Source organism: Pongo abelii, chromosome 12, assembly GCF_028885655.2.
Source record: "Pongo abelii isolate AG06213 chromosome 12, NHGRI_mPonAbe1-v2.0_pri, whole genome shotgun sequence".
Lineage (NCBI taxonomy): Eukaryota > Metazoa > Chordata > Mammalia > Primates > Hominidae > Pongo > Pongo abelii.
The window spans coordinates 100,608,182-100,621,997 of NC_071997.2; the positions used below are offsets into that span (position 1 = coordinate 100,608,182).

Below are 13,816 nucleotides of genomic sequence, written 5' to 3' on the forward strand. Positions count from 1 at the left end.
CAAAAGAAAAAAAATCTCTTGGTAGATTTTTTTGGACTTCTTAAACTTCTAAGGTGGTATATAATAAATAGTTCTAAATGTTTTAAGCTCTTGTATACCTACCTCGGATAGGACCCAGTGCTGCATCTTTAGCCAAAGCTGTTAGGTCACTTCCTGAGTATCCATCAGTCATTCTGAGGAAGGGAAGGAAGAAACAGCAAATTATTTCCCCCACTTTTTTTTTTTTTTTGAGACGGAGTTTTGCTCTTGTTGCCCAGGCTGGAGTGCAATGGCATGATCTCGACTCACTGTGACCTCCACCTCCTGGGTTCAAGCGATTCTCCCACCTCAGCCTCTCAGGTAGCTGGGATTATAGGCATGTGCCACCGCACCTGGCTAATTTTTTTTTTGTATTTAGTATAGATGGCGTTTCACCATGTTGGTCAGGCTGGTCTCGAATTCCTGACCTCAGGTGATCCACCTGCCACAGCCTCCCAAAGTACTGGGATTACAGGCGTGAGCCACCGCACCCAGCTGAAACAGCAAATTATTTTCATCTCTGCAGATTTAAAATCTCCATATAATAAAACAGTAAAAACTAGTTTCCCTTTGTCAGCAAACCCATAGTTATGAGGGTTTGATTTTAAGGGAATAGAAAGGCCCATTTGTTGAAAACAAATGTAGTAATGCCTCAAATTTTAATCATTAGAACCATTCCTTTAGATTAAGGCATACTATCTCCAGAGGCTTCATTAAATTGTAAACATGTCACCTGGAAAGGTAACATCTACAAACTACTGGTGGCCAACTGACACATAAACACAATTACTTCTCTAATTAGCGTTTATCTTGGCAAAGAACACTCTCTTGATGGGATAAGGGACAATCAATGTACACTTTTTTTAATATGGGGATAGACAGAAAGATCTGGAGTAGAAGATACTTCCAAGTAATTTGTTCTTTTGTCATAGGTATCTGGGAACTCAGAGTTCTTGTTAAAATTATTCAATACTCACATATTCATTGAATACTTTAAATTACTTTATGACACTTTTCAGGGAATAAAATTCATGAGCGCATCTCCTATACTCAGTTTCTACTTCACAGTGTTCATAAAGTTTAAGATTATTCAAATAGCTGAAATTAAAATTATTAAAATTATCAAATAAAATTATTAAAGGAGCTGAAAAGTGTTCAGCATATGCCAAGAACAAGTTTATATAAAAATATCTGTGTTAGTGTGCAATATGAAATGTTTAAAATTTTTTTTGAGACAAGGTCTCACTGTCTCTCAACCTCCATTCCACCTCCTAGGCTGAAGCGATCCTCCCACCTCAACCTCCCAAGTAGCTGGGACTACAGGTATGTGCCACCATTCCTGACTCATTTTATTTTTTGTATAGATGGGGTTTTACCATGTTGCCCAGGGTGTAAATGTTTAAATTACTTTAATACCACTTACAGGTTTTAATAAATTTATAAAAAGAATATACTATCATCATTAGATATTTAGGTCATGTCTTGCAGAGGACATAGTAAGTGAAATTTAGATTCCACATATATATAAGAATAAGAGGTAAGAAAAAGGCAATGGAGGTAAAGGATGAGAGAAAGTCTTCTGATAAATGAATTACTCATTTCATACTTAAGATTACTTTAAATAACTAAAAAAAGAATTATTTACAAAAAATAAATAAAAGCTGTAAGATAAACCAAATCCAAATTACTCACCTAGCAAGTTGTGCTAGTTCTTTTTGGGTCAATGGACTTCCTTGTTTACATAACAGATTTTTAAGCAAAAGTAGTCTTGTCTGAAAAATATTAAAAAATGATCATTCAGTCTAATTTCAGAATTAATGATTCTTTTCTTTTTTTATATTGAGACAGGGTCTGGTGCTGTTACCCAGGCTGGAGTGCAGGGCACAATCATAGCTCACTATAGCCTCAATATCCTGGGTTCAAGCACTCCTCCCATCTCAGCCTCCCGAGTAATTGGGACCAAAGGCACGTGCCACCATGCCTGGTTAATTTCTAAAAAACTGTTTGTAGAGACAGGGTCTCCCTATGTTGCCCAGGCTGGTCTTGAATTCCTGGCTCAAGCGATCCTCCCATCTCAGCCTCCCAAAGTGCTGGGATTATAGGCGTGAGACACCACACCTGGATAAAAACATAGCAATAATTCACCACACTTGAATAAAAACATAGCAATAAATATTTTGCTGCAAAAAAACAGTTTCATAGAGGTATGAATTCATCTACTATGAATTTCACCCATTGTAAGTATATAATTCAATGAGTTTTAATACATTTATAGAGATGTGCAATCATCACCACAATCCAGTTTTAGAACACTTTTTAGTTCACTCATACCTGTTTGCAGTTAATCCTCATTCCCAACTCTCACCCTGACAACCCACTGATCTGCTTTACGTTTCTAGAAATTTGCGATTTCTGGCCGGGCGCGGTGACTCATGCCTGTAATCAATCCCAGCACTTTGGGAGGCTGAGGCGGGCAGATCACGAGGTCAGGAGATCAAGACCATCCTGGCTAACACAGTGAAACCCGTCTCTACTAAAAATACAAAAAATTAGCCAGGCGTGGTGGCACATGCCTGCAGTCCCAGCCACTCGGGAGGCTGAGGCAGGAGAATCACTTGAACCCGGGAGGTAAAGGATGCAGTAAGCCGAGATCACGCCACTGCACTCCAGCCTGAGCGACAGAGCAAGACTCCATCTCAAAAAAATAAATAAATAAAAAATAAATTTGCGTTTTCTGCATATAAACAGAATCATATGATATGCGACATATATCATCTTGCTTCTTTCACTTATAATGTTTTGGAGTTTCATTCATAAAACTTAATATATGAAGTGAGTATGCAGCATGTATAATGGATAACAGTATCCATTAAATGAATATACCACATTTGTTTATTCACCAAAATGAACATTTTAGATCATTTGTAGTTCTGGCTATTATTAATATTGCTGTTATAAAAATTCTTGTACAAGTCTTTGTGTGGACATACATTTTTGTTTCTCTTGGGTAAATTCTTAGGAGTGAAATTGCTGGGTCTGACAGTAAGCTTATGTACATCTTTTTAAGAAGCCACTAAACTGTTTTCCAAAGTAGCTGTACCATGGATTGGAAGACTTAATATTGTCAAGATGGTAGTTCTTCTTTCTGCTCTAAAACAAAAAAAATTCAGACACAGATACATACCTCCTCATTTGGTAAAGACACATATACCCGTTTGATGAAACGCCTAAAAAAAAAAATCCAGCACTTTTAGAAATATAATTTTGAATTTAAAGCTGAAACAGCAAATGACAGGAAAAAGCTTATAAAATATAATATTCAAGGCACTGGAATGCATTTTGGTAGTTATCAATGTAAAAATATTTTTGTTACTCTTTTAAAACTAGTTCATGTTTAAAATCCTTAATTCGGTATTGTTAGAATTAATCATTTATGTATGTATATGTTTTTAATAGCAGTAATGCTTTAAAACAAACAAAATATCTGATATAAGTAGATCTCCTGTCTTCTTGAATCTGAAAAAAACTAAAATCAGCAAGGATAATAGAAACAGAAACATACACTTCATCAACAAACTAGGTAACATTTATGGAACTAAAATACATAAAGGTGAACTGCCTAGGGCAGTGAAAATTACACTGACAAAGGAAGACACACAAAGGATCTGCCGCTAAAGATCATGGACATGACTGTCAGAGTACAGTTTTCCTCCCAAAAAGAGATAGCACACCCTAAAGGGTAATAAGGCCAGTCCCTCCACATTTAAACAAGCATATGAGGCCTGGCTCTGCAGACCATGTAAACCCTAATTGATAGCATAGGAATGGCAAGGAAGGTGAGAATGAACAAAGAAACTCTAAGACGAATTATCTTTGTAAGAAGGCATCTAACAGTCTGGCGGGAAGACAATGTCTTGCAGTGACCAATATTTTTTAGTAGAAGAATAAATCAACCCTATTTCTTATTTACACACACATATACTTCATTATTAGGTAGGGCTTCACTGTAAGTGAGGGAGGCTGCACGCTAGTTTAGTGTATACATGGACTACTCAAGATACCTATCCCTTCCCCTACAATATCCTTCCAAAACTAGGTTTTCCAAGAAAACTCCTTTTATTCAAAGAAAAATAATAAGCAAAAAGGAAAAACCAGGATAGGGCTCATTTTAAAAAAAAACAAAAAACAAAACAACAAAACCTGCCCCCAAAAAAGAGCAAACAAAACACAATAAACATAAACTAGATAAAATGAACAACATGCATGAGAAGATTGTGCCATAGAGCAAACTAAAATTATGACCAAGTATCTTTCCACGAAATAAAATAATTTAATTTTTTTTATCCTTAAGTTTTTTTTATAGATATGTGGTTTTGCCACGTTGGTGAGGCTGGTCTGGAATTCCTGGCCTCAAGTGATCTGGCCTCCCAAAGTGCTGGGATTACAGGTGTGACCCACCATGACGCCTGACCAAAAAATTGTTTTCTTTTTTTTTTTTGAGACAGAGCCTTGCTCTGTCCCCCAGGCTAGAGTACAGTGCTGCCGTCTTGGCTCACTGCAACCTCTGCCTCCTGGGTTCAAGTGATTCTTAGCCTCCTGAGTAGCTGGGATTACAGGTGTGTGCGACCACACCCAGCTAATTTTTTGTATTTTTAGCAGAGACAGGGTTGTACTATGTTGGCCAGGCTGGTCTCAAACTTTTGGCCTCAAGTGGTCTGTCCTCCCAAAAAAATTGTTTTCTATGAAACAAGAGCCCAATGAAATGTAAGAGCTTATGGAAATAACATACAGATGCTCAAAGAAATAAAACAGAAGATGAAAAGTAGAATAACATATGTCAGGAAAGTAATGAATAGAAAACCACCAAGGAAAGAAGAGTTACAAAAGATATAGCAGAAAGGAGATTAGATACTAACCTAGTAAGAAATAAAGGCAACAGACTTGGGAAAACAGAACAAAACAAAAAGACCTAAGAGTTTAAAAGGGTTAAGAAGAAAATTACAAAAGACCTAAGAGTTTAAAAGGATTAAGAAGAAAATTACAGAGAGGGAAAACAAAAGGATGCAACATAACACATAATTTATGTGCAAAAGAAAACAGAAAAATGAACTAGGGAAAAAATTTAAGATAAATTTCCCATTTTAACGATATTGATTCTTCCAATCCATGAGCATGGAGTGTTTTTCCATTTATTTGTGTCATCTCTGATTTATTTTAGCAGTGCTTTACAGTTCTCCTCGTACAGATTCTTTCACCTCCTTCATCAGCCGTATTCCTAGGTATTCCATTTTCTTTTTTTTTTTTAATTTTGGAAACGGATTCTTGCTCTTTCACACCCAGGCTGCAGTGCAGTGGCATGATCTCGGCTCACTGCAACCTGTGCCTCCTGGGTTCAAGCGATTCTCCTGCCTCAGCCTCCCGAGTAGATGGGATTACAGGCGCCCACCACCACGCCCGGCTAATTTTTTGTATTTTTAGTAGAGACGGGGTTTCATCATGTTGGTCAGGCTGGTCTTGAACTCCTGACCTCAGGTGATCCACCTGCCTCAGCCTCCCAAAGTGCTGGGATTACAGGCATGAGCCACCGTGCCCAGCCATTATTTCATTTTCTTTGTGGCTATTGTAAATGGGACTGTGTTCTTGATTTGACTCTTAGCCTGGACATTATTAGCGTATAGAAATGGTACTAATTTTTTGTACACTGATTTTGTGTCCTGAATCTTGGGGTAAAATCATTTATCAGTTCTAGTAGCCCTTTGATGGAATTTTTAGGGTTTTCAAAGTATGGAATCATATTGCCAGTGAAGAAGAGAGAGAGTATGATGACTTCTTTTCCTATTTGGATGCCTTTTGTTTCCTTCTCTTGCCTGATTTCTCTGGTCGTAAAATGACCATACTGCCCAAAGCAATTTACAGATTCAATGCTATTTCTATCAAACTATCAATGTTATTTTTCACAAAATTAGAAAAAAATATTCTAAAATTCATATGGAACCAAAAAGAGTCCAAATAGACAACGCATCCTAAGCAAAAAGAACAAAGCTGTAAGTATCACGTTACCTGACTTTAAACTGAACTATACAGCAGCCCAAACAGCATAATTCTGGTGTAAAAACAGACACACAGACCAAAGGAACAGGATAGAAAATTGAGAAATAAAGCCATACACCTATAACCATCTGATCTTTGATAAGACTGACAAAAACAAGCAATGAGGAAAAGGACTCCCTATTCAATAAATGGCATGGGGATTACTGGCTAGCCATATGTAGAAAAATGAAACTGGACCCTTACTTTTCACCATATACAAAAGTTAACTCAAGGTGGATTAAAGATTTAAATGTAAGATCTCAAAGTATAAAAATGCTAGAAGAAAACTAGGAAATACACTTCTTGACATCAGCCTCAGAAAAAAATTTTTGCTAAGTCCCCAAACACAACTGCAACAAAAATAAAAATTGACAAGTGGGACCTAATTAAAGAGCTTCTGCACAGCAAAAAGAACCATCAACAGAGTAAACAGACAACCTACAGAACTGCATCTAACAATGGTCTGATATCCAGAATCTATAAGGAATTCAAACAATTGAACAAGCTAAAAACAGACAACCCTATTAAAAAATGGGTAAAAAGGAAATGAATAGACACTTCTCAAAAGACATATGAGGGGACAACAAACATGAAAAAATGCTCATCATCACTAACCATCAGAAAAATGCAAATCAAAATCACAATGAGATATCTCACACCAGTCAGAATGGCTATTAATAAAATGGCAAAAAACATCCCATATTGTCTACAGATTGGCGGGAAAAAGTAAAAAAATAACAGATGTTGGTGAGGTTGTGGAGCATATGTACTGCTGGTGGGAATGTACAGTTCAGTCATTGTAGAAAGCAGTTTGAAGATTTCTCAAAAAACATAAAACAGATCTACCTTTGACCCTGCAATCCCATTACTGGGTATATACCCAAAGGAAAATAGATCATTTTACCAAAAAGACATGCATTTCATGTTTATTGCTGTACTATTCACGACAGCAGACACAGAACCAATCTAAGTGTCCATCAATGGTGGACTGGATAAAGAAAATGTGGAATGTACACACCATGGAATACTATGTACTACGCAGCCATAAAAAATAATGAAATAATGTCCTTTGCAGCAACATGGATGGAGGTGGAGGCCTTAATACTAAGCCAATTAACGTGGGAACAGTAAACCAAATAGCTCATGTTCTCGTAAGTGGGAGCTAAAAATCGAGTACACATGGACATAAACATGGGCACAATACACACTGCGGACTACTACCTGGGGGAAGAAAGGAGTGAGGTGTGGGTTGAAAAACTACCTACTGCACCCTATGCTCACTACCTGGGTGCAATATACCCACGTAACCCATCCAGTAAAGAGAGAAAAAATCAAGTTAATTTACAAATTTTAAAAAATCAATTTGGATTCAGACTTTTACACTACTACAGCCAATCCTAGAAACAATGGAGCAATATTGTAAATTCCTTGGGAAAGGATGCCCAAGAATTTTGTGCTGAGCCAAACCGTCCTTCCAGTATGAAGGGAATAAACTGGCTCAAACACACAAGAACAGAAAACACATTTTCCATGAACCCTGATTTGATCATCTTCTCATGAAGCCCAATAAAAGACGGTAAGAATCAATTTTGAAGTTTAAAGATAATTTAATGCAACCCAGAAGAACTGATCAATTTGCCTAAAACCGTAACTAAACCTTTACTAGACTAATTCTCCTGATATCAAGCTGTTGACCTCAAAATCCTTATGTAGTTGGTAACAAGAGGCTAGGGATAGTACTGGAAGAAAATAGTGAATTTAGTCTTAAAACTGAGAGCAAGGAAATAATATGTAAGATGGACACATGAGTAAATATTGTCTGTAATAAATGCATGTATTTCCATATAAATCTCCCTACCTGAGAACAGCCTCGTCAAGCTCTTGTGGCCTATTAGTTGCACCCATTACAAGTACTCTGTCATCTCCAGCAGACTGTACCTACAAGCAAAAAATCTTTTTTCAATTCATTTAGAAAAGTAATAACAAATATAAAGATATTTGTATTTTTAACCTTGGCCATTTAATAGGAAAATATATAACTAAAATGCTGCCACATTAAAAATATAATAATCAACACTTACACCATCAAATTCTATTAGAAATTCAGTTTTTAGGCGTCTACTAGCATCGTGCTCCCCTTCTCTTCTTTCACACAAAAGGCTATCAACTTCATCTAGAGGAAATACAAGTATAAGACTTTAATTAAAGACCAAGCTATATGAGTCATATGAGATTAATCTAGTTTACTACTTATTAATATAGTGGGTCCTATTAAATTCATTAGATAGTCTTTAAGCTTGCCCTTCTTTAAAACTTCTTCCTTCTGAATAATGTTTCCAATCGTATCTTTCCTATTTGGAGAGGGAAATTTCACAAATAGTCAATAACTTAGTTGGAAAATACGTTCTTACCTATAAAAATTATAGAAGGTTGAAGTTCTCGAGCCACAGCAAAAAGAGCCCTCACCAATTTCTCTCCTTCTCCCACCTAAAACAAAGCATTATACTGTTATACACATAAAATGCAACATTATTCCCGTTTTTTAAATTTTATGTTGAAAATCTAGCACACAGGAATTTAATTTCCCTTCCTTAAAACAACCAAAGATTTGGTTTGAGAAAGGGGAGAGTACTACTGAACCATCCCTTACAATTTTAGACAACAGACTGTGATTTCATACAGCCTGGTAAGTGCTTTAAAAATTCATCTGTTTTGCTTCACCCTGCATTCCTAAGACTTGAGAATGAAATAGCTATTCAGTCAAGGATATAACTAGTGAGAAAAGGGGAAGACTAGGGAAGAGAAAAAGACACTGTACATATTCTTTAAGCCCTAAATTACACGGTATATTTATAGAAGCAAGTAAGTTGGAATGTGCTCTCCTAAACAAAACTTGCGCTATTAAGAACACCGTGAAAAGTCATTCTCACATAAATATCAAAATTTCTTTTCTTTTTTTTTTGAGACAGAGTTTTGCTCTATAGCCCAGTCTGGAGTGCAGTGGTGCAATCTCGGCTCACTGTGACTTTTGCCTCCTGGGTTCAAGTGATTCTCATCCCTCAGCATCCCAGGTAGCTGGGATTACAGGCGCCCACCACCACACCTAGCTAATTTTTGTATTTTTAGTAAAGACGGGGTTTTACCATATTGGTAAATTCATTAGATAGTCTTTAAGCTTGCCCTTCTTTAAAACGTCTTCCTTCTGAATAATGTTTCCAATCATATCTTTCCTATTTGGAGAGGGAAATTTCACAAATAGTCAACTAACTTAGTTGGCCAGGCTGATCTCAAACTCCTGACCTCAAGTGATCCACCTAACTTGGCCTCCTGAAGTGCTGGAATTACAGGCGTGAGCCACCGCGCCCAGCCAATAAATATCAAAATATTTCCAGATAGTCCAGAAGGTCAATGAACACCCCTTGAGACATTCCTAGGTGCTGACACCATACAAAGGCCATTTTATACACCAAAGTAATGAGTCATGAGGTCTGTGATAATCTACTGTAAAAATTTTTCTGTCCTCTAGGTGGCATTTATTCTTTTTACTGAAGATTTAACTTAAAAACAAAAGAAATGTCACCAGATTTAGAATAATCAAAACAAATATTCTGTGCCGGGCGTGGCGGCTCAGACCTGTAATCCCAGCACTTTGGGAGGCTGAGGCGGGCAGATCATGAGGTCAGGAGATCGAGACCATCCTGGCTAACACGGTAAAACCTCGCCTCTACTAAAAATACAAAAAATTAGCCAGGCGTGGTGGCGGGTGCCTGTAGTCCCAGCTACTCGGGAGGCTGAGGCAGGAGAATGGCGTGAACCCAGGAGGTGGAGCTTGCAGTGAGCCAAGATGGCACCACTGCACTCCAGCCTGGGCAACAGAGCAAGACTCCGTCTCACACACACACACAAAAAATTATCAGAGCTGAAAGAAATCTCAAAAGATCATCTCCTATGACATTAACATTTTACAGATGAAACAGGCCTAAAGTTATACTTTCTTAAGGCCAGTTCAGGATGTAAAAGTTATGCTAGAGGCCGGGTGCGGTGGCTCATGCCTGTAATCCCAGCACTTTGGGAGGCCAAGGTGGGTGGATCACCTGAGTTCAGGAGTTCAAGAACAGCCTGGCCAACATGGTGAAACCCTGTGTCTACTAAAAATACAAAAATTAGCCGGACGTTGGGGCGCATACCGAAAATCCCAGCTACTCGGGAGGCTGAGGTGGGAGAATTGCTTAAACCTGAGAGTCGGAGGTTGCAGTGAGCCGAGATCGCACCACTGCACTTCGGCCTGGGGCGAAAAAGTGAGACCTTGTCCCAAAAAAATAAAAAGCTAGGCTAGAATCCCTATCTCCTAACTTCCACAACAATACTTTCCATTATACCATGTGCATAATGTGGGTAAACATGCTTTAATAACAACTTGAAGACCAGGCACAGTGACTCATGCCTGTGATCCTAGCACTTTGGGAGGCCGAAATGGGAGGAACATTTGAGCCCAGAAGTTTGAGACCAGCCCTGGCAACACAGTGACACCTTGTCGCTACAAAAAAAAAATTTTTTTTTGAGATGGAGTCTTGGCTCACTGCAATCTCTGCCTCCCAGGTTCAAGCAACTCTCCTGCCTCAGCCTCCTGAGTAATTGGGATTACAGGCGCCTGCCACCACACCCCACTAATTTTTTGTATTTTTAGTAGAGACAGGGTTTCACCATGTTAGCCAGGCTGGTCTCGAACTCCTGACCTTGTGATTCGCCTGCCTCAGCCTCCCAAAGTGCTGGGATTACAGGCGTGAGCCACCGCATCCAGCCCCCCAGAACTTTTTAAAATTAGCTGGGCATGGTGGCACGTGCCTATAGTCCCAGCTAGTTGGGATGCTAAGGTGGCAAGATCACTTGAGCCCAGGAGGCTGAGGCTGCAATGAGCCATGATCACGCCACTGTACTCCAGCCTGGGCGACAGAACAAGACCCTGTCTCAAAAAATAAATTAATAAATAAGTAGAATAACGACTTGTAAAATTTCACATAGGAAGTAAAATGTGATCAGGAAAACAGGTACCATTTTATAGTTACTTTTAACTACTTTAGAATATTGAGAACATTTTAAGTACTATGGTTTATTAAAATATTTAAAGAAACTTACAGAAGATTTTACTTATTAGCACAAATAATAGAAGAGAAATATTACTGCCCACATGGAGACCATCTTCTAGTGGAGGTGACAGTTAATATTAACTTCTCTGATTTTTTTTTCCTAGTATTTAAATCTAGCAGCATACTGATGTACTGAAGACCAAACTTTACATTTTGAAGACTGTGTGGAAAAACACTGTAAACTGGCAAGAACTATGTGAATGTTCGTTTTTTGTTTTGTTTTGTTTTTGAATAATAAGCAGGTTAACAGTTTGAACATATAAGAAAAATATAAAAATTAAATCTGTGTAAAAAAGCACAACTACAACTACTTGCAACAACCTGGATAAATCTCACAAATATAATGCTGATGAAAGAAGCCAAATACACATACACACAAAATCCTACATTATTAGATTTATATAAAGTTCAAAGGCATGCTAGCTTTGTCTATGATGTTAGGAGTCTAGTGGTTTTGAGGGAGAGGAGTGAGTGGATAAAGATGATGGAGTGCCTGGAGGGATTTTAGGGCCACAGGTAACAATTTATTTCTTGACCTGGGTGGTGATTATGAAAGTATATTCGCTTTGTGGTAATCCACTGAGCTGTATACAGCTGTATACTTCTGCTATAAATACTTTTCTACATGTAAGTTATTCCCTAAACAAGGTTAAACAATAATACAACATGTTAAGATACATATGTAACTGATTTTTTGTGGAAAATAATCTAGATATTCTAATAACACAAATGTTGTCCATGACTATGATGCAGTTCCTACCAAAAGCTTTCTCAGGATATATCATGAGACAGAACATCTACATAATATTATACAATGCTGCTTCTTTTTTTTTCTTTGAGATGGAGTTTCACTTTTGTTGCCCAGGCTGGAGTGGAATGGCGCAATCTCGGCTCACTGCAACCTCCGCCTCCTGGGCTCAAGTGATTCTCCTGCCTCAGCCTCCCGAGTAGCTGGGATTACAGGCATGTGCCACAATGCCCGGCTCATCTTTTGTATTTTTAGTAGAGACAGGGTTTCTCCATGTTGATCAGGCTGGTCTCAAACTCCTGACCTCAGGTGACCCGCCCACCTCGGCCTCCCAAAGTGCTGGGATTACAGGTGTGAGCCACTGCTCCTGGCACAATGCTTCCTTTTTAAGTCTTCAAAGTCAGGTCACATCTGAGGTAAAATATTCAGTTCTTATCTAGGCAGACTGACAAACTGGCATGAGACCATAGAAAGACAACTAAAATAGTAACTATTCTGGGGGCTGGGGGGGAAGCAGATATAACATTAAGTTCCTATATATTTGAAAGCCTGTCTCATAGAAAAAAAAAGATTGAGTTTTGCTAAATCAAGTATGTAAAAATTAGAAAAAGCAGATTTCAGTTAGACATAAGGAAAAAATTGTATTAGCTAGAACTGACAAAATGATAGACTAGACATTTCAATTTTCTTTTTCTTTTCTTTTTTTGAGATGAGATCTCACTCTGCCACCCAGGCTGGAGTGCAGTGGCATGATCTCTCGGCTCACAGCAAACTCCACCTCCCAGGCTCAAGAAATCCTCCCACTTCAGTCTCCCAAGCAGCTGGGACCACAGGCACACGCCACCAGGCCCGACTAATTTTTTGTATTTCTGGTAGAGACAGGGTTTCGCCATGTTGCCCAGCCTGGTCTTGAACTCCTGAGCTCAAGTGATCCACCTGCCTTGGCCTCCCAAAGTGCTGGGATTACAGGCATGAGCCACCACACTTAGCCTCAACTTTCTTAAAAGTAAACTTACTTCAAGATATTCAGGCAGTATCAGAATTGGGGGTTAAGATCATGAATGCTATGCTGTTTCTGGAAACATGAAGATGAAACAGAGTACTCTTGAAACAAGTATGGATAAAAGAGAATGGTTGCTGTAGGCCGGGTGTGGTGGCTTACGCCTATAATCCAGCACTTTGGGAGGTAGATGCGGGCGGATCACGAGGTCAGGAGATTGAGACCATCCTGGCCAACATGGTGAAACCCCGTCTCTACTAAAATACAAAAATTAGCTGGGTGTGGTGGTGGGTGCCTGTAGTCCCAGTTACTTGGCAGGCTAAGGCAGGAGAATCGCTTGAATCCGGGAGGCGGAGGCTGCAGTGAGCCGAGATCGTGACACTGCACTCCAGCCTGGTGACAGAGCAAGACTCCATCTCAAAAAAAAAAAAAAAGAGAGAATGGTTGCTGTAATATTTTTAATGAAAGGCCACACTCACTGGAGCTCAAATCCTAGTTTCCCACTTCCTGGTTATGAGATCCTGAGCAGATCACTGAACTCTGTAATTCCCTAATTAATAAAATAGAGGTATGAGAATAATATCTACACCTCATATGATTACTCCACAAATATTTATTCAGTACCTACTCACAGCCAACTACTGAAAATCGAAGTGAAGAACACATGGTGATAGTCTCTGCCCGCATGGAGACCATCTTCTAGTGGAGGTGACAGTGATATCAGATACAATTAAAATAATCCTATCAATGAATATGAATTGCAACTCCAATGAGTATGCAAATGAGGTGCAAGTGGTGCTAGGAGAATAATAA

The 13,816-nt window shown here is 38.6% G+C and overlaps 1 protein-coding gene across 4 annotated transcripts in view; it reads right to left on the minus strand.

Moving 5' to 3' along the window:
* The window catches only part of SPAST (spastin), a 91,349-nt gene that overhangs the window by 12,552 nt on the left and 64,981 nt on the right, over window positions 1-13,816 (minus strand). For all 4 annotated transcript variants that reach the window (XM_054548247.2, XM_024242176.3, XM_024242177.3 and 1 more), the window contains 6 exons: window positions 8,520-8,595; window positions 8,190-8,281; window positions 7,967-8,046; window positions 3,203-3,245; window positions 1,711-1,790; window positions 103-173 (listed from right to left, as the gene is read on the minus strand). In XM_054548247.2, coding sequence (XP_054404222.1) covers window positions 103-173; window positions 1,711-1,790; window positions 3,203-3,245; window positions 7,967-8,046; window positions 8,190-8,281; window positions 8,520-8,595 — 442 coding nt within the window. The remainder of the gene's footprint in view (window positions 1-102; window positions 174-1,710; window positions 1,791-3,202; window positions 3,246-7,966; window positions 8,047-8,189; window positions 8,282-8,519; window positions 8,596-13,816) is intronic.